General features: G+C 41.5%; 1 protein-coding gene across 1 annotated transcript in view; it reads left to right on the forward strand.

The window, feature by feature from the left end:
- Window positions 1-18,242, forward strand: part of LOC122797638 (coiled-coil domain-containing protein 178-like) — a 1,250,322-nt gene that overhangs the window by 969,214 nt on the left and 262,866 nt on the right. The window contains exon 7 of the mRNA XM_044066183.1: window positions 12,414-12,617. Coding sequence (XP_043922118.1) covers window positions 12,414-12,617 — 204 coding nt within the window. The remainder of the gene's footprint in view (window positions 1-12,413; window positions 12,618-18,242) is intronic.

Below are 18,242 nucleotides of genomic sequence, written 5' to 3' on the forward strand. Positions count from 1 at the left end.
CTTTCGAGGTAATTTTGGATTAAGTAGAGATGAAGGGAAAGTAATTCTTTGTGGTTAGTAGTAGGAATTGTTTATAGATGTGTTATAAGTTTTTTGTAAGGTAAGAGGAATGTGTAGTAATGCAATAATGTGGCTAGTTTGGTGTATTGTTTTTAGAACACTGGATCAAAAGGTAGTATTTTATGTCCTATAAAGCTAACCTGGGGTATTGCATGAGCAGAGCCATGAATTTCATAAGTGAAATGAGTAGTGTTTGTTGTGGATCTAATAGAGTCTGGAAGAGCATTCCAAATTTTTGCTACATGACAGGAGTAGAAAGATTCTCCTGCAGTATTTGTGACCCTGGTTACTTTTAGTAAGGATTTGTTAGTGGAGCGTAGTGTGGAATAAGGTATTGTTATGTTCTAGATAGCTGGTATTTTTTAGGCTGGTGAAGTATTTTATGAGCCATTGTCAGTTGATTATAAGACAGTGTTTGAGGTAATTCTAACCAGGAGAGTTCTTTTACAGAGAGACAGTGGTGTGACCTGTGCGGTGAGTCTGTGGCAAACTTTGCAGTCTTGTTATAGAATACTTCAAGTTTTTCAAGGTCTGTTTTTTGAGGCTGATAAGTATAGGAGAGGCATAAAGGAGTGTAGCTAGGAGGTGGGTTTTGGCAGTAGCTATCCTAGTACTATTATGAATTTTTTGTTTCTATATAGGGTACCAAGATTTTTATGTTGACTGTTAGTGATATGTGTTGGTTGAATCTCATATTATTGTCAGTTACCACTCCTAATAGTTTTGTTTGGGATTCTGATAAAATTATTGTGTTATCTGTGGCCGTGATGGAGAATGTGGGAGTAGGGTCCAAAGTCTGGTTGGTTGGAAGCTCATAAGCTTTATTTTGCTGGGGTTTAGAATGAGCTGTGAGTTTGAGATCCATGATTCAATTGCAGTGAAGGATTTTTATGTAATGTTTTGGAGCTGCTGTATGGTAGGGGCAGCACATATGAGTGTTGAGTCATCTGCATATTGGATCAGGGAGGCTAAAGAAATGGCAGAACTAAGATTGTTGGTAAATATACTGAAAAGAAGGGGGACGAGTATGGATCCTTGTGGGACTCCTAGTGTGACTAGGAGTAGGGGGAGAGGTCTTGTAACCATTTCACAGCTTGTTCATAGCTTGCTGAGAATGGTTTTCTGGTTGGTGCCAGCAACATAATGAGCACCCAATCAGGACAAGTTGTTCTGTGGTTTTACAATATTTGTATGAGTTACAATCCTATGGCCTTTCTTATTTCTCTGTCAAGGTTTATTTATTGGCCATTTCAGCATATCTGCCCATCAATACTCCACTTTCAATGCAGTCTCATGTCAAAATGTTTTTTGAAAGGGGTTTTGCATATGAGGCCTCAAAGAAAGATGCTGGCCCCTTCTTGGGATATACATTTTATGTTAGAGAAGCTAACACTTACTCAATTTGAACCAGCTAACCTGGCTGACTTGAGGTTTTTAACATGGAAAATAGTTTTACTAATTGCTCTGACCTCTGCAAGAAGGGTATCTTGAGTTGCAAGCTCTTATGGTGAGTCAGTCCTGTCTCATTTTCCATAGGGACATGGTTTATTTGAGAACTAATCCTTCTTTTATGTCTAAAGTGGTATCCAAGTTTACTCTTTCTTTTCTGAACCTAAAAATGAGGGAGAAAGCATATTCCATACTTTAGATATTCACAGACAACTCAGGTACTATCTTGACAGAACTAAATCTTTCAATTGTTTCAGATCTTTGGATTAGTAGTTCATTTCTTATGAAGGTAAGAAAGAGAGATACTATGTTTCAAAACAGACTATTTCCAAATGATTGTCAAAGAATATTAACTTTTGTTATACTCGGCAATAGCAAAACTGTTCCAGGCAGAGTCAAGGCGATTGATTCCTTCTCTAAGTCCAGATCAGACTTTACTTGGACCATTCTCCAGGGACTCCTGGACCCTTCTCTTTCCACCTCCCAAATGTAGTTAGCTACGGTAATCTACCCATATAGCTAAGTTATTGCAGCAGTGATCAACATGATGAATATAATACAACTGTGTAAGTAAACTTGCCATAACAGTAGATTTTCAAATGAACATTGCTGCAGTAGCTGCTCCTTCCCCCTTGTTTCTTTTTTGGTGTGCTTTTTATGCCAGGTTCTGGACATTTATTTTTTGTTGTTCTTAGGTTTGTCTTTTCAGGGCTGAGCCTCCCTGTTTATGTTTGGCAGGAAAGCTCTGAAGTGCTTCGCACTCAGGCTTGCCTTTTAGTCAACTTAGCTTGAGTTGCCTAAGTCTGAATGCATAGAAGGTGCCCTGAAACCTTGGATGCTGGCTGGATTTAGCAAAGGCTACTGCAGTGGTGATCATTCAAACGTAATGTTCTGGTATGTTTACTTACACAACCATACTTTCTTTGTGTTTGTATATTAAAAGATTTTCTTTCAGTTTTCTATCCACTACCTGAATCATACCACAGAGTTATATTCCATGGAATAATGTACACAGCAATTTATTTTCCTCATTGCCCTTCATGTACTGGTTCCAAGTGCATCTGCTTACAGTTAGACCTAATTGTTTGCAATGTCTGGTTGACCCCACTTGTCTTCTTATGCACACATGCATGTAACTAACACACACACACACACACACACACACACACACACACACACACACACACACACACACACACACACACACACACACACACACACACACACACACACACACACACACACACACACACACACACACAGACACACACACACACACCTTTGAAAATAAAATTCATCTGTTATACAATGTTTGATCCTTAGAACATTTTACATTACATTATGTGTTGTCAGACATAGATGTAGAGTAATAGGAACGATATGATATGTCATATTTTTATATTATCTATAATTTGAAGCATTTTTGCTTTGTGCACATGCAGTTATAAGGCTCAGGGGAAGTGTATATATAATTTGCAAGGAATATATTTAAATTGCATATCTATAGTTGGTTTATGTAGCCTATAAATATGTGCTTTAACTGGGTAACATTTCATCTGATATTGTCAGTTTCATTCATTCCTCAACGAATGGGTCTCAGATCTGACCTTACATCCAGCTAGGCTGCATTTCCTTTAGACTGCTGGATCCAGCTCTGGTGCTCCTCCCTTTACCCATAATGCCCCAGAGCCCTGTAATAGCTCATATCTCGTTTGCTGCTTCTATGCTACAGACGTGGATCACATTCTCTTGAGTTCTGGGTGTAGTTTTTTTTTTCAAGTATTTGTGAGTAAAAGTAGAATATTTTATATTTTTCTAGATATACTCTTTCTGTTTTCACCCTTCCTCCCTTTTCCAGTTTTTCGCTTTTCTCTGCATTAGGTTTTAAAACCTTTTTCTTCCTACCCATTCTTTTTTGGGTACTTTTACTGCCATTGCTGGCCCCTATAGTGCCTTTTTTAGGCAAGGTTCAAATGACAAATTCACCACTGTAACAGGAACAGGCAAGCAAAAACTGAGGGTGATGCTACTCAATGCTAGAAGTCTAAATCTCAAAATGCACTCACTCGAGGCACTCCTTAAAATGGAGAACATCGATAGCTGTGCAGTGACTGAGACCTGGTTCAAGGCTCCAGAGAGCACCCCTGTACTACCAGGCTATAACTCATACCACACTTTTCGGCCATGTAACCTGGACCGGAACACCAAATGCGGAGGTGTGTCCATATTCATTAAGGATATCCACACCTCCAGGCTAGTTGCTCAGCATAATGCAGCCGAGGTTATCCAAGTGCAACTAACTCTGGGCAAAACTGCAATCCAAATTGTAGCTTGCTACAGATCACCCACCATGCCCCAGGATTTTCACTCCTCTTTTCTTGATGTACTGGAAAATATTAGGGTTCAACCAAACACCCTAATAATGGGCGATTTCAACTACCCCACCATTAAATGGGAAAACTACTCATGTACCAACTCCTTCACTCAACGCTTTCTGGAATTCATAAACTCCAGTGCCCTGGATCAACTTATCCACACCCCCACCAGGGGCAACAATATCCTAGATCTAGTTATTACCAATATGAGTGACCGGTGTTCCACACCTGAAGTCAACGCCTCATTGGTCCGATCCGACCATAAGCTAATTACCCTAGATATCCACATCCTGCCTCCACCCACCATTAAGGAAACCATGGTAAAACATTTCTCCAAAGTCATCTTCATGCTTCTTAAGACAGAAGTGGTGAACTTCATGACACCCATGCAGATGGACAATACAGTTATGACTACTGAATCCTACACAATTGCACTTTATAAGCACTTACATGAGTGCATGGATCGTGCTATCCCAAGCAGAACCAAGACGCTATCCTCCAAAAAAAGGAAGCCAATCTGGTAGTCCCCAGCCATAAACAAACTGTACAACAGAAGGAAGAAACTCTTGCAAAAGAGAGTAAAATCCCACGAGTCAAGGAGCTCCCTGGTCAGCCTCAGTAAGAAGCTGCAATCCCTGATAAAATCCTCCAAAGCTAGTTACGAAAACAAAATCGCCACTGATTCTAAAGACAACCACAAAACATTCTATAGCTATGTCAAGAATCTCAATGGCAACACTCAGATCTGCTCTGACTTACAGCACAATGGCACTAAATATACAGACCCAACTGATATTGCCAACATCCTGGCAGATAGTTTCAGTGCTAACTTTACCCCTCTCTCACCCCCTAAAGAGCCCATGTCTATACCAGAAGAATGAAAAGTTCCTGTAATCACGGCTGCACAGGTAAATACCACACTCTCCAAAGCCAAGAAAACAGCATCCATGGGACCAGACAACATCCCAGGCTGCGTTCTACATGAACTGCAGAACGAACTGGCACCCTACCTAAGTACCATGTTCAATCATAGCCTCACCTCAGGCTTTGTGCCTGCTGAATGGCGCACAGCAACGGTTATCCCACTCCACAAGGGGGGATCCACCTCGGACCCCGGGAACTACCGCCCCATTAGCCTGACGAGCCTGGTCTGCAAGGCCATGGAACGTATCATCATGGAACTTATAAACAAAGACATTGGTAATCTCCAAACTCTGGATCCCACCCAGTTCGGGTTTGTAAAAGGCAGATCATGTCTCCTAAACCTGTTAGACTTATTTGAAGCAGTCACCAAAGCCGTAGACAAGGGTAAGGTGGTTCACACAGCCTATTTAGATCTTGCCAAGGCTTTCAACACCATCCCCCACTCTGGAATTATAGATAAACTCACTAAACTAGGTATAAATCCCTATGTCACAAGATGGGTTGCCAACTGGCTCACTGACAGAACCCACACTGTGAAAGTAGCAGACTCCAAATCCAACTATAGACCAGTAACAAGTGGAGTACAACAGGGTTCAGTCCTGGGTCCTCTCCTGTTTGGTATCTACTTCACTGAAGTACAGGCTAACACAGAAGGTCTTTGGCTAACGAAGTTCACAGATGACTGCAAACTAGGAGCCATAATCGAAACTCCTAACGATGTGGACATCCTACAAAAGGGCCTCACTGAGGCAGATGCCTGGTGTCAAAGCTATGGCCTCAACCTCAATGCCAAAAAGTGCATTGTCATCCCCTTTGGTAAAAACTCTGTACCCATGAACTACAACATAGGCGGTAGTATGCTTAACACCAAAAGTGTGATAAGAGACCTTGGGACACAGGTAGACAGTAGTCTCTCCTTTGATAATCACATCGCCACAGTAGTCAGGAAATGCTTCTATGTGGCACACCTCATCACAAAAGGTTTCTCATCCAGATAAAAGAGGTCATTGTTCCCCTCTACTCATCACTCATTAGACCCATTATAGAGTACAATGCCCCTTTTGGTATGTACCTTCACAAGACATCTACAACAACTGGAAAGGCTGCAGAAATACCTCACAAAGAGGATTACCAGCCTCAAACAGATGCCCTATGCAGACTGTCTCAAAAAACTCCAGCTTTATTCCGTCGCATATCGCCTACTCAGATGTGATCTCTGCCTAACACACAAAGCTATGTCAAACCCAGAGCTGCTGGACATGCTCCACTTAAAGAAATCCCAATCCCTCCAAGCTACACGCTCTAGGGACCTAAACCTTGTCACCACAATAAACAGAACATGCTGGAGGGATAGATTCATGTCCCAGAGACTTCCCATACTCTGGAATAAACTACCTATCTATATCAAACAAAGCTCCTCATTAGCACTCTTCAAGAAAAATCTTGATGATTGGGTGGGAGATAGGAAATTCACCCCTGGGATCACCTCTGTGGCTCTGCTCGACAGTGGCACAGGAAAATAATTTTCTTGGGTGGCAAAAGCCAGGGTACCTTTTTGGCTGGGCTTGTATAGGCCCCAGGTCCGATAGTCTAGTACCTACCTATGAACTGTTTTCCCTTTTTACTCTTTTGCTAAATTTTCTCTTACCTGTTTTAGAGTGTTTCTTACATACCATTGCTGGTATTCTTCCTTTTTTTCCTTTCCTAATTTCAAAAAAAAAAAAAAAAAAAAAAAAAAAAAGAGAGAGAGAGAGAACTCTCTCTCTTTACTCTCTTTACCTTTCTTCTTAAGATGTCTGAAAAGTCAACAGGTTAAAAACGTGCACTTCCTGTGGGCATAAGATACCCAACTCTCATGTCCGCAAGGAGTGCTTACATTGTTTAGGAGTAGCCCATCTAGAAACCTCTTGTCAGAACGGTGTGAGTTGCAGTTCCTGGACCTGAAGCGATTGATGTAATAAGTTAGTGCTAAAGGGATTGCTGCCTGCTTCTGCTCCTTCCTCTGCAGCTTCTATTTCATGGGCTCAAACCCCCACTAAGAAGTCAAAGTCATCATTGGAGTCCAGGGACAGCACAGAAAATGCTCTCCTGTCTGGTGTGCATAACCTCTTCTGGCTTTGGATCTGCCTGCTAAACAGCTTAAGAGATTGGATCAGACATCTTTGGATCTGACGATGAGTACACTCAAGTCTCCTTGGCCTCAAAGTCTTTTTTTTTTCTCCAGAGTGCATTTCCCCTTGGCTCTGATCTCCATTTTTACTACAGACACCCAAAAGAATGTGTCTCTCCCTCCTTCCACATCATTATCTATCAGGTCCTGTTGAAATCTTTCTGAAGTAGATGTGGATAGGATGATGAGGAAGTTCCACAGGGCTCAGATCCAGATGGGGGTAATGCCATCTCTATCTCCTATCGCATACATGAGCCTCCAGCCTGTATACCATCCCGTTGTCTCTCCTTCTCTGATCTGTCCAGCAGTTTTGGAACCCTCAGATCCAAAGATTCCTAGAGTTGAAGTGTCGGATCTGAAGACAGCTACATCTTTGACTCTGATTTTCGCTGACTCATTTGGTGTTAATCCTCCTAGAGTAGGATGAGTCTCAGAGCCGAAGCATCAGCACTAGATCTGGGGGAATGGCTTAGGCTCTGAGGTTTTTGAAGCTGTTGCTTCTCCTCAGAGCTGTGGTGGTGGAAAGTTTGGGTCCGACTTCTTCCTCACTCCAGGAGCCCAGGCAGGGTTGTCACTTGGCAGCACCTGGAGTTTCAGCTCCCTTGAGGCTAGCAACATCTTCTCCTGGTCCTTCTGCTTTCCTGGTGGTGGAGAGGGTTTTCTTTCACCCAAGAATCCATTCTACTCTTGCATCTTCAGATCCTAAAACCATACCTCATTCAGATCTGAGTTCTGAGCCTCATCATCTTATCACTCACTGACAGCCAGCCTGTGAGCTTCCAGGCAGATCCCTCACAGGAAGTTTCCTATCTTCAGATACCTCTCCTGATCATCCCACTGAGGAGGTCCCCTGGAAGAGGGCCTGTAAAAGGAGGTACATAGATTCCTTTCAGGAATCTTTAACCAAAGACACTAACTTTAATGAAGGTGAGGGGTCCCCAAGATATCCACCAAAAGATGTTTCCTTTGGAAACATTCTAGAGATCCTTAGTCAGAAAGTCGGTGGTCTTGTGATCCCCCTTACCAGGAGGAGTTGGTGTTCTTATAAGCATTCAGGTCTGGTGCATCTACATATTGGGTTACCCCTCCAGCGGATGACCTTAGAGATCTCATGTCTTGCCAGGCATGGGAGGAACCAGATATTGTGGAACCCATTCCCCATCACCCTTATAAATTTCTTGCTCGTCCAAAGACAGTCCTCATTGGAGTACGGGAGTTCCCGTGGATGCTGCAGGTGTGGCAGCAGCCACTAAGAAAGAGCTAGATGAACAAAGCTTTACTTTTCATTCTCCTAACAGAGACTCCAGGGCAATGGACAAGTTTGGGAAGCATGTTTACACCTCAGCAACCTTTGCCTTACAGTCAATTAACTACTTGGCACATTTTACTAGATTGCAGAGAGACATGATGAAAGAGCTCTGTAAGTCTATTTCTGAGTCCACATCAGCAGAAGAACATAAACAGTTTTCTTTGCAGATGGCCACTCTTCAATCAATTTCTAATGCTTCCATGAGGTTAATCTCTCGTGCAGCAGAAGATTTCTCATGGGCAGTGGGTTCAGGCATAGCTGTCAGGAGACATGCCTGGATGCACTTATGTGACTTTGTGGAGCCCTTTAAGTCTCCTTTCATCAATGCACCCTTTGATGGATCTTCCTTGTATCCTTACCTATGCAATTGTCTCCTCACCACCTCAACCATGCATCTTCTCAAAAAGGCCAAGGACTACTTATTCCAAGTATATCAGTCTTTAGGGGTCACAGTCAATTATGCCAAGTCCCATCTTCAACCCATTCAAATTTTAGACTTTGTAGGAGCTTGCCTGGACACCACAAGATAGTTGGAATTTCTTCCATCACACATAGTACAGTCCTTAAGACTGCAGGTCAGACAGAGTCTTTCACACCGTTCTCCCCAGTGAAACTGGTTCTTCAGGCCTTGGGATCAATGGCTGCGGCTTTTATCTTGCTCTCGACAGCTCATTTCCATATGCATGTACTTCAATGGACTCTAGCTGTTTAGTGGTCAATTCTACTACAGCCTCTGGTCTATCTGATAAAACTTTCTCGGGTTTGCAAGGATTCCCTGCTTTGGTGGATACAGTCTAATGAAGCTTGTCAGGAACACCCCTTCATGTTTCCACCCCTGGTAGTCACCATGACCATGAACTCCTCCCAAATGGAGTAGGGATTATTTCTTGGGATGGATGGTCCAAGGCACTTGGTTCCCCAGAAAAGACCATTTTGCATGTCCTGGAGATGAGAGTGGTCCTCCTAGAACTGTGGGCTTTCCAGAATTCTCTTCTCCGGGGACAATTGCATTCCAAACAACATGTCATTGGTTTGGTACATCAATAAACAGGGGGGAACCTGCTCCTACCCCTTTGTCGAGAAGCAGTGAGAGTGTGGTAGTGACTGAGCTCCAGCTTTCTTACAGTAATGCACATCCCAGTGGAATCCAACATGCTAGCCGATAAGCTCAGCAGGACTATTCTGATGCCTCACAGGTGGACTGTCAACCAAGTAATGACAGAGAGGATCTTCCATCAATGGGGTCAACCTTCCTGTGATCTATTTGCCTCTGCCCTTAACAACAAGTGGAACAGGTGCTTTCCCCTAATCCCTCCAGGGAGGAGTCACCGAGAAATGCTCTAGTTCACATTTGGCCCTCTTGTCTCCTTTATGCTTATCCCCTTATCTCTGTTCCCCAGATTTCTTCAGAAAGCACTTCAGTTTAAGAGCAAGGTTATCATGAGGATATCATTGTCCCTTTCTGGCCTTGGCAAATGTGGTTCCCCTTCCTTTGGTCTCATCTTCTATGTCCTCTTTGGACATTGGACCCCAGTCCAGATCTGATCTCTTATCTCACAAGGATAGCACACCTGGACATTCCAGGACTCAAGCTGACCACATGGCTTGTCCAATTCCAGTGATGGCTAGAGAGCCTAGGCTTTATTCTCCTGTTCATCAGATTTTGCTATCATCCCAAAAAATCACCACTAGAAATGTCTGCAAAAGCAAATGGAAGAGGTTTTCTTATTGGGCCCATCAGAGAGAATTTGATCCTTTTACTACACCTATTCCTACTTTTTTAGATTTTTTTGCTTCAGTTTTTCAAGAAAGGGCTAGCTTTTCCACCATCATAGTTCAGTTAACAGCCATTTCCAGTTATCATACTAGAGATAATGTCTTCCCTCTAGCTTCTTCCAAGTAATGCATAACCTTTCTTAAAGGTACTTTTTTTCTTAGACCTCCAGTTAAAGACCCTATTCAACACTGGGATTTTATGCTGTTATTACAGAGTTTGGCTCAGCCTCCCTTTCAGCTTTCATCCAAGTCTGATCTCAAGTTTCTTTCTTGGAAGACAATCTTTCTAGTTTCCATCACTTCAGAAAGGCATGTTTCTGAACTCCAAGTGCTCTCCTCAAAATCCTGTTACTTGATTTTCCACAAAGATAGTCTCACTTTGCATAGTAATCACCCTTTCTGCTCAAAGTAGCCTCAGAGGCAAACATCAGTCAAGTCATCAATTTACCTGTCTTCTTCTCAAATTTTTTTAATAAAGGTAAATACATGCTTCATCTCTTAGATGTGCATAGACAGCTCCGTTTATATCTTCAAAGGACAAAGGGCTTTAGGAAAACATATTAGTTGTCCATCTTCTTTGCCCCCAACAGATTGGGAAAAAGATTACATTTCATTTGTTTATACTCAACAATGTTTGTCTTTGTCGAGACTTCCAACAGCTCACTACACTAGATCCATGGCTACTTCATCTTCTTTCTGGTCCACAGCTTCTATTGATGATATTTGTGCTGCAACCACTTGGTCCGATGCCCATACCTTTATTGCTCATTACAAGTTAGATCTCATTTCCTGAGGCAGAGCTGCCTTTGGTTCTGTGGTACTCCAGAATATCCTTCCATGAAGGCCACCCAAGGTTCTTGTAACTGGGGACTCTGTCCCATTCATTAAGAAATGACTGAAAATGACAACATCAGATATATAGTTATGTACGTACCATAACTATGCATCTGTGTTATCCATTTTCATTCTTCCTCAACTTCCCCCCTTCCTCTCTCCTTTTCTTCTGGGAGTGACCTGATAGAAATATTGGAACCACTATTCCTGTTTGAACCCCTATCCTTCCTTCATATTTTCTTTGTATGTGGGCTTTAACAAATCTTTCCTTATTGAGCAGCAAACTCGATCTGAGGTATTACAGGGCTCTGAGGCATTATGGGTAAAATGAGGAGTTGAAGAGTTGGATCCAAGAGTCTAAAAGAAATGCAACTGAGCTGGATCTGAGGTCATATCTGAGACCCATCCGTTCAGGAGGAATGAAAATAGACAACTCAGATGCATAGTTATGGTGAGTGCATAATTTTTATTTACACTTTGAGAAATCATCTGAAAGTCAATGCAGAATTTTACTTCTACTCACTCCCACAAAGCTAAAAATAAAAGTCCTCCCATAGTCTCTCAATTACTATCCATTTGCAGTTCAGAAACTCTTTTGAAGTTCAAGTTTTGGTGACTGGCACTAATTTTCTGTCATCACCCTTGGGCTGGGTGTGGCGTATGCAGGAATGAATGAGCATGCATCTAACATTAGACAAACACTCCTACATTCCAGTTTGACATACAGTTTACTATGTTAAGATGATGGCAGCAGGATTTATCTATTCAAATACTTAGAACAGCCTTGTGATTCTTGCAGAGCAGGAAAATGAATTCCCACAAACTGAATAGCTTGACAGTTCGATTGCACTGTGCATCGTTGTAGACACACATGTATTTCAACAGGTTTGGCTTCATTGTTTGTGTTGATTCTGTAAACAGTATCATTCTGTGCCCATCTTTGTCAGTTGGCCCAATGTGAAATACTCATTAATTATCTCACCAAAGAGAGGAGAAGCAGTTAATGCTTTCCACTTCAGATATATTCCCAGTCCGCGGTGGTGGTGCTGCGGTAGCATTGTCGACTCACAGTAAGACGCTGTCCGGTTTGATTCTCAGCTAGAGTGTCTTCTGCGTGGAGACATGCATGAATGGGCGTACCTTCGAAGAAGGTTGTGCATCAGGGCTGGTAACTCTGCACGTAAAAATCAACTACCAATCATTAGCGGACTGAAGTTCCGCTGTAGCGACCCCTAACCGGGAAAAGCCAAAAGATGCAACAACTACACATAATTTGATTGTTTTAGAAATTATTTTAGTAGTAGTTGTCACATAGGTTTAAAGGTGATGGTGAAAGCAGATCAGAAATCTTAAACAGTCTAAACAATATAGTTCCTTTGTTACGTTATGTGGCTATCGTAAGCTTATTTAGATAAAGATTTACTACTTATGAAAATGTGGAGCATTATTTCTTTATATTATTAGTTTAGTTTTACAGTAACATATAGTTTAGGCATTTTATTCTTCTGTTATGCAGAAAATAATGAAAACTTGGATCTCAGGCAGATCACAAAAATTGTGCTCAATGAGATTACAGAACTGATAAGCCGACTTGAAGCCGACCGTCAAGAAGCTGAAAAAGCCTTAAACCTTGAGAAACAAAGAAGAGAAGCATTACTCAAGAAAATTGATAAGCTTTCACTCTGGAAACTTCAACAGCTACCTGCTGCTGTGCAAAAAGGTACCTGAAGTAATGATGTAGTAGTACTGTTTATTTTTCATTAGTCATTGTGAAGTATGAGAAATTATCTGTAGCAAAATCAGTTGTATTCATCTTAATTTTGCTATCAGCATGTCCTAGTAAAGTCTGTGCTTTATGTTTCAAGAAAGGAAGTACAAGTGACTTATTTAGCATTAGATTCAGAATACTGTTAAGGATTGCCTACCTGTAGTGAACACTCACCTGTTGTCATTAAGGTATATCCATAATTATCATTTGCTAGTGGCACAGAGAGATAAAGCCCCACCTACAACCCATGCAACCTTATATGTTCATCATATTGATCACTGCTGCAGTAACCTTAGCTATATGGGCTATATCCTGCTTAGGATACAACAGCAGGCCAGTTTTCAAAGCTTCAGGACATCTTCCACATGTCCAAACTGTCAAGAAGCTCTACCTGAGCTTACTACAAGACATGTTTGGGCTCCAAGCCCTTCAGAAATTTACTACAGCAAAAGAGTATGCTTCTCTGAGGCTTTCAAGGATGGGCAGCCAGCTTGTGCTGTTCCTTTGCTGTGCAGATGAGTTCCCTCTGGGGAAAAACAACTTTCATTTAATAATTTGTTTTATTACTTATACTTTTCTCTTCAGCAAAGTTATTTTAAAGCTAGGAGTTTGTGTTTTAATGGACTGTCATTAGACTGTACTGTACTTTTAAATGAGAGCACTCTTTCTCTTGTCAGTTTAAAAGTTGTTTAAAGTAAATGAAACCCATTTTTTCTGAGGAGAAATTGTGTTTGTTTTACTTTGTCGGTCTGACAAAATGTTTTAAAGTACTTTTTACTGTGTTTGTCTGTAAAAAAGGGACTTTTTTTAAAGAGTTTTTGTTTTTACTGGCATTTGCTGTTTGTTTTCAGGGAAAGAGGCACCATTTTCAACTTGACCATGGAACAATTTGCCTGTTCCATGGCTGGTCCTTCTTCCAGCTACAAAAAGAAAATGTTATGCAAACAGTGTTTGACATCACAGCAGACTAGCAATTTGCCCTAATGCAGGTGGGTGAATCTGTAGTGGCCATTAGTTGTACCACAAAACCACTCATCTTTTACCATGGCTCCCTCTGGTTTAGCATCTAGAGCCACTATGAACTGGAGGTTAGTCCCATCCTCTGTGGCTGTTGGGGTTCCTCAGTGGGCAAGGGAAAGCCACTCTTGTCTGTCCTGGGAGAGGGAACAGGGCAGTCGTCCCTGTTTTATCAAAATGTTGTGATCATTCCTGGGGAAGCTACTGCTGCCATTAATAACACTATTGGTCCCATTTTTTTCCTGTCAAAAAGAAACAGAAAACTAAACACGTGTCTGCTCCTCCTTAAATTTCCTTAAGCAGGAGTAGTTTCCTAGATGTGGCTCATGGTTTAATTCAGGCTATTGATCCTTTTTATAAAGTCATTTCTGGTAAAAGAAAGAGGGATACTTCCTTTCCAGAAGTGATTCAAGATTCTGAATTTGGACAGGAGGATGAAGGGTCAGATACAGGGTTTTATCCTCAGATTTCTGAGCTAGATTCATAGGAGAGCTCAGTGTGTGCAAGCTCTGTTTCTCCTAGACTGTTTCTACAATATGCCCATGTTTTCATTGGGAGAACACTGAGGTTTCTCAGCCCCTAAGAAAATGTTAAGAGCTGTTACAGAAGGAATTTCCTGAACCTTCACCCATTACTCCAGTTCTGTCAGCTTCGGAGCATGTGTTTGTTATTGCTGTTAATTTGCCAGTCAGCCAGTTGCTGCTACAAAAAGCTTTTCTTCTACAGAAGAAATAGTTAATATCTCAAACAATTTCTAGGATTTTCCATTCATACTTTGGTCACTGCGAGGGAATACCTCATGATTTTGGGTCTTATGGCTTCTATGATTTTCATGATACCCCTGGCAAGACTCCACATGAGAAGGATACAATTATATCCAGAGTCTATTTTATTCCAGCATTAACACTCCTTGTCTTTTCAGATCCCAGTGCCAGGGTTTGTCAGAAGATAAATCAGTTGGTGGAGATAATAGATATCCCTAAATCCAGATCTCCCCATCTCCCTCCTTGTTCCAAAGTAGTCAGTCACCACAGATTCCTTGGACTTTGCTTGGGGAGCAGTTTTAGGAGGGATAAAAGTGGAAGGTGTGTGGTACACCAGGGACATTTGCAAGCACATAAATATAAAAGGGATGCTTGCTCTGATCAAGGCACTCAACTCTCTGAATCATCTTTGGATCCCAGGACCTCCTAAGGTTGTTGCAGACAATACCACAGTCATGTGGTGCATCAACAAACAAGGTGGAACCAGCTCATACCCCCTCTGCAGACTAGTCATGTCAGCTTAGAATATAGCTCTTAGGATATAGCTTTACAGCACAGTTTCACTGTACAAGCTTCCTACATTCTGTCAGAGCAAAACTGTATACCAGACAAGCTGAGCAAGACAAGGGCAGACCCTCATAAATGGAAACTAGATGGGGGAGGGGTCTTTCAAAATTTGATCCATCTGTGGGGAGCTCCTCAAGCAGATCTCTGTGCCTCATTTCTGAACAATCAACTGGCAAAATTCTGCTCCAGGTCTCCATGCAAGAAGGCCTGGAAGACAGATACCTTTTCTTTTCTTTGACAGGAATATTCCTGTATGCTTTTCTACCCTTTTCACTAATATCTAGAGTACTTCTGCAGATTGAGAAAGAGTCCTTCAAAATCTTTGTGGTGACTCCTTTCTTTTGGAAATATTCAGCAGCAATTACCACAAACTTCCTTACAGACTGGATCTACTCACACAAGAACAGGGGTGTTAGATACACCCTAACACCAATGAGCTTCAATTTCATTTGAAATGTTGGGATCTGCTACAGCAAGTCCCAAAATATTGCGACTGAATGGCTGAAAGGTTGGACTTACAAGTCAAAGATGCCATTTCTTGGAATATTCCCTTTTCTCCAAGGTATGGGAATTTTGGAGTTGATATATATTGGTTTGGTGGTGTGTGTGTGGGGGGGGGATCTTGTCCCCAGATGGTGTGGGGTTGGTGGTGCAGTAGGGGCTTGCACTCTCTGCAAAAAAAGTTTTAAGAAGAGGGATTTTCTAGATTTGTTTTTCTTCCATTTTTTTGTTTTTTTTTGGCATGTGAGCACCTGGGATTTTGAGTGCCAACATTTTGATAGGGAGCTGCTTTTCTGATTGCTCTGATTTCTGCAAGAAGAGTATCTTAGTTGCAAGCTCGTATGGTGAGTCAATCCTATCTAATTTTTCCCAGGTACAGGATTTCTTTGAGAACTAGTCCTTCTTTTATGCCAAAAGAGGAATCCAAGTTTATCTTTAAGTCAAACTATCCATCTCTTCATTTTCGTTCCTGAACCAAAAAATGAGGGAGAAAAAGGACCCTTTGTACCTTGGATGTCTACAGACAACTCGGGTACTATCTTGACAGAACTAAATCTTTCAGATGTTCACATCATTTTTATTCATTTCTTGTGCAGGTAAGAAGAAGGGGTAATCTTTGCTAAAATGACTATTTCCAAATGATGTTCTAAGGCTATTACCTTTCATTATACTTACCACAACAAAACTATTCCAGGAAGGGTCAAGGTCCACTCTACCAAGGCTTTGGCTTCATATATGGCTTTTTGGAAAGTTTGGATGCTGGAAGTATTCTAGAAGCTGCAAATTAGTCCTCTGTACATACTTTTACAAGGTACTATAAGCATGATTCCTTTTCTGGGTGCAGATCAGACTTTGCAAGGACCATTATCCAAGAGCTCCTGGACTCTTCTCCTTCCACCTCCTAAATGTAGTAGGCTAGGATAACCTACCCATACAGCTAAGGCTATAGTGGTGTGTTGTTTATGCCAGGATGTGGATATTTACTTTTTGTTGTTCCTAGCAGTGTCCTTTCAGGGCTCAGCCTCTTTCTCTCCATTGGCATGAAAGCTGTGAAGGGCTTTGCTCCCAAACTTTGCTCCCAGACTTGTCTTTTTTAATCAGCTCAGCTTAAGGAGACTGGCAGTTTGGGTGTGTGGAAGGTGCCCTGAAGTTTTGGAAGCTGGCCTGCTGTTATATCCTTGGCTATTGCAGCAGTGATTATTCAAACATCTACTGTTATGGTGGGTTTACTTACACAACTTTACTTTCTCCATTCTTATGGAATTGACCAGGTGCAATTACCACAAGCTTCTTCACAGATTGGATCTACTTACACAATACAGGATGAGTTTGAAATACCCCATTCTCAAACAACTTCAGCTGAGTACCATGATGAGTCAATTCTAATACCTTTTAGGCACCTTTTTCATGAGAATATGCAGCAGTTACTAAAGGAGGCAAGAAATCCTGCTACTAGGAATCCTATGTTAACCAGCGGAGAAGATTTTCTAGTTTGTAGCTCACCTATAACCAGGGCCCAGTTTGGGGGATTATTACCAATGATTCTCAAACATTTGTGTGTGTTACTATCCTATAGCCTGTTTATTCCTTTGGCAAGGGGTATTTATCAGCCATTTCAATATGTCTGCCCATGGACACTCCTCTTCATTTCAGACTTTGCTCAAGCTGTTCTATAAAGAGGTTTTTCTGTCGATATGTAAGGTCACCTGTTATTCAGTTGATACTTAACTGGGATTTTTACTTTTTGATGAGACATTTATTTCTCTCTGTGTTTCAAACAACTATTCTGGCTGCTTTAGATTCATTTTCTTGGCAGCCTAGCTGGTTTATTGCTGTTACATCTACAATAGAGTAACTAAGTTGGAACTATACACTGGGGGAGGTTAACTCTTGATTTTCCATGCATATAGGATTATATGTAGAAAAAAAATATCCTCCATATATGCCCTTACTACTTTCAGAGTGTACATTGAATCTACACATCTATTACCCTCATTTATTTCAGAATTTGAATGACAGAGAGAATAGATTCTACACAGTCTGTTCATACTTTTGCATCTTGGGTATTATCTTGTCTGTACAATGTCCTTGGAAGGACAACTTGTATCAATTTAGGCAATTCCAGTTGGTTGTTCCTTATTATATCTTTTCTTGTTATTCCCACCTTAGTAAAACATTTGGAAGATTACACCCACCACACATAGTGTCCACCACATACATAAACCAACCTATGCTGAGGCACTAAAAAGCAACCTTTTCTAGCCTCAAAGACTTCCTAAACCTACAAATGACAACACCTGTCCTCAGAAATACGTAAAGCTCTCACCAAAACCAACACTAAACACCACAATTAAGCCTATACCCAGTTGAGCCCTAAGAGCAAAGCCTATAAGTTAAGTCGACAGAGTACTCATGTCTCTTTTCATAAGGGCTCCATTGTATGACACACAGCTGCCCCACTCACCAGAATCAACAAGGATAAGACAACGGTTAGTTGCCTTATTTGGAGCCAGGATCCTCCAAGTTATACACGCACTCAAGTGACTACACCACGGGTACCAATATGATTCTGTCATAGTCCATGTGGGTATTAATGACCCAAGACTTACTTCCCTGGCCTAAATAAAAGGAGACATTGTTGATCTCTCTCTGAATTTGCATTTCGTGCAGGTATGTGCTTTGCACTGAGCATCTTTCCACCTTCTCCAAGGATGATTTTCACAGTACA

The sequence above is a fragment of the Protopterus annectens genome, chromosome 3.part1, assembly GCF_019279795.1.
Source record: "Protopterus annectens isolate FY-2018-M chromosome 3.part1, PAN1.0, whole genome shotgun sequence".
Lineage (NCBI taxonomy): Eukaryota > Metazoa > Chordata > Ceratodontiformes > Protopteridae > Protopterus > Protopterus annectens.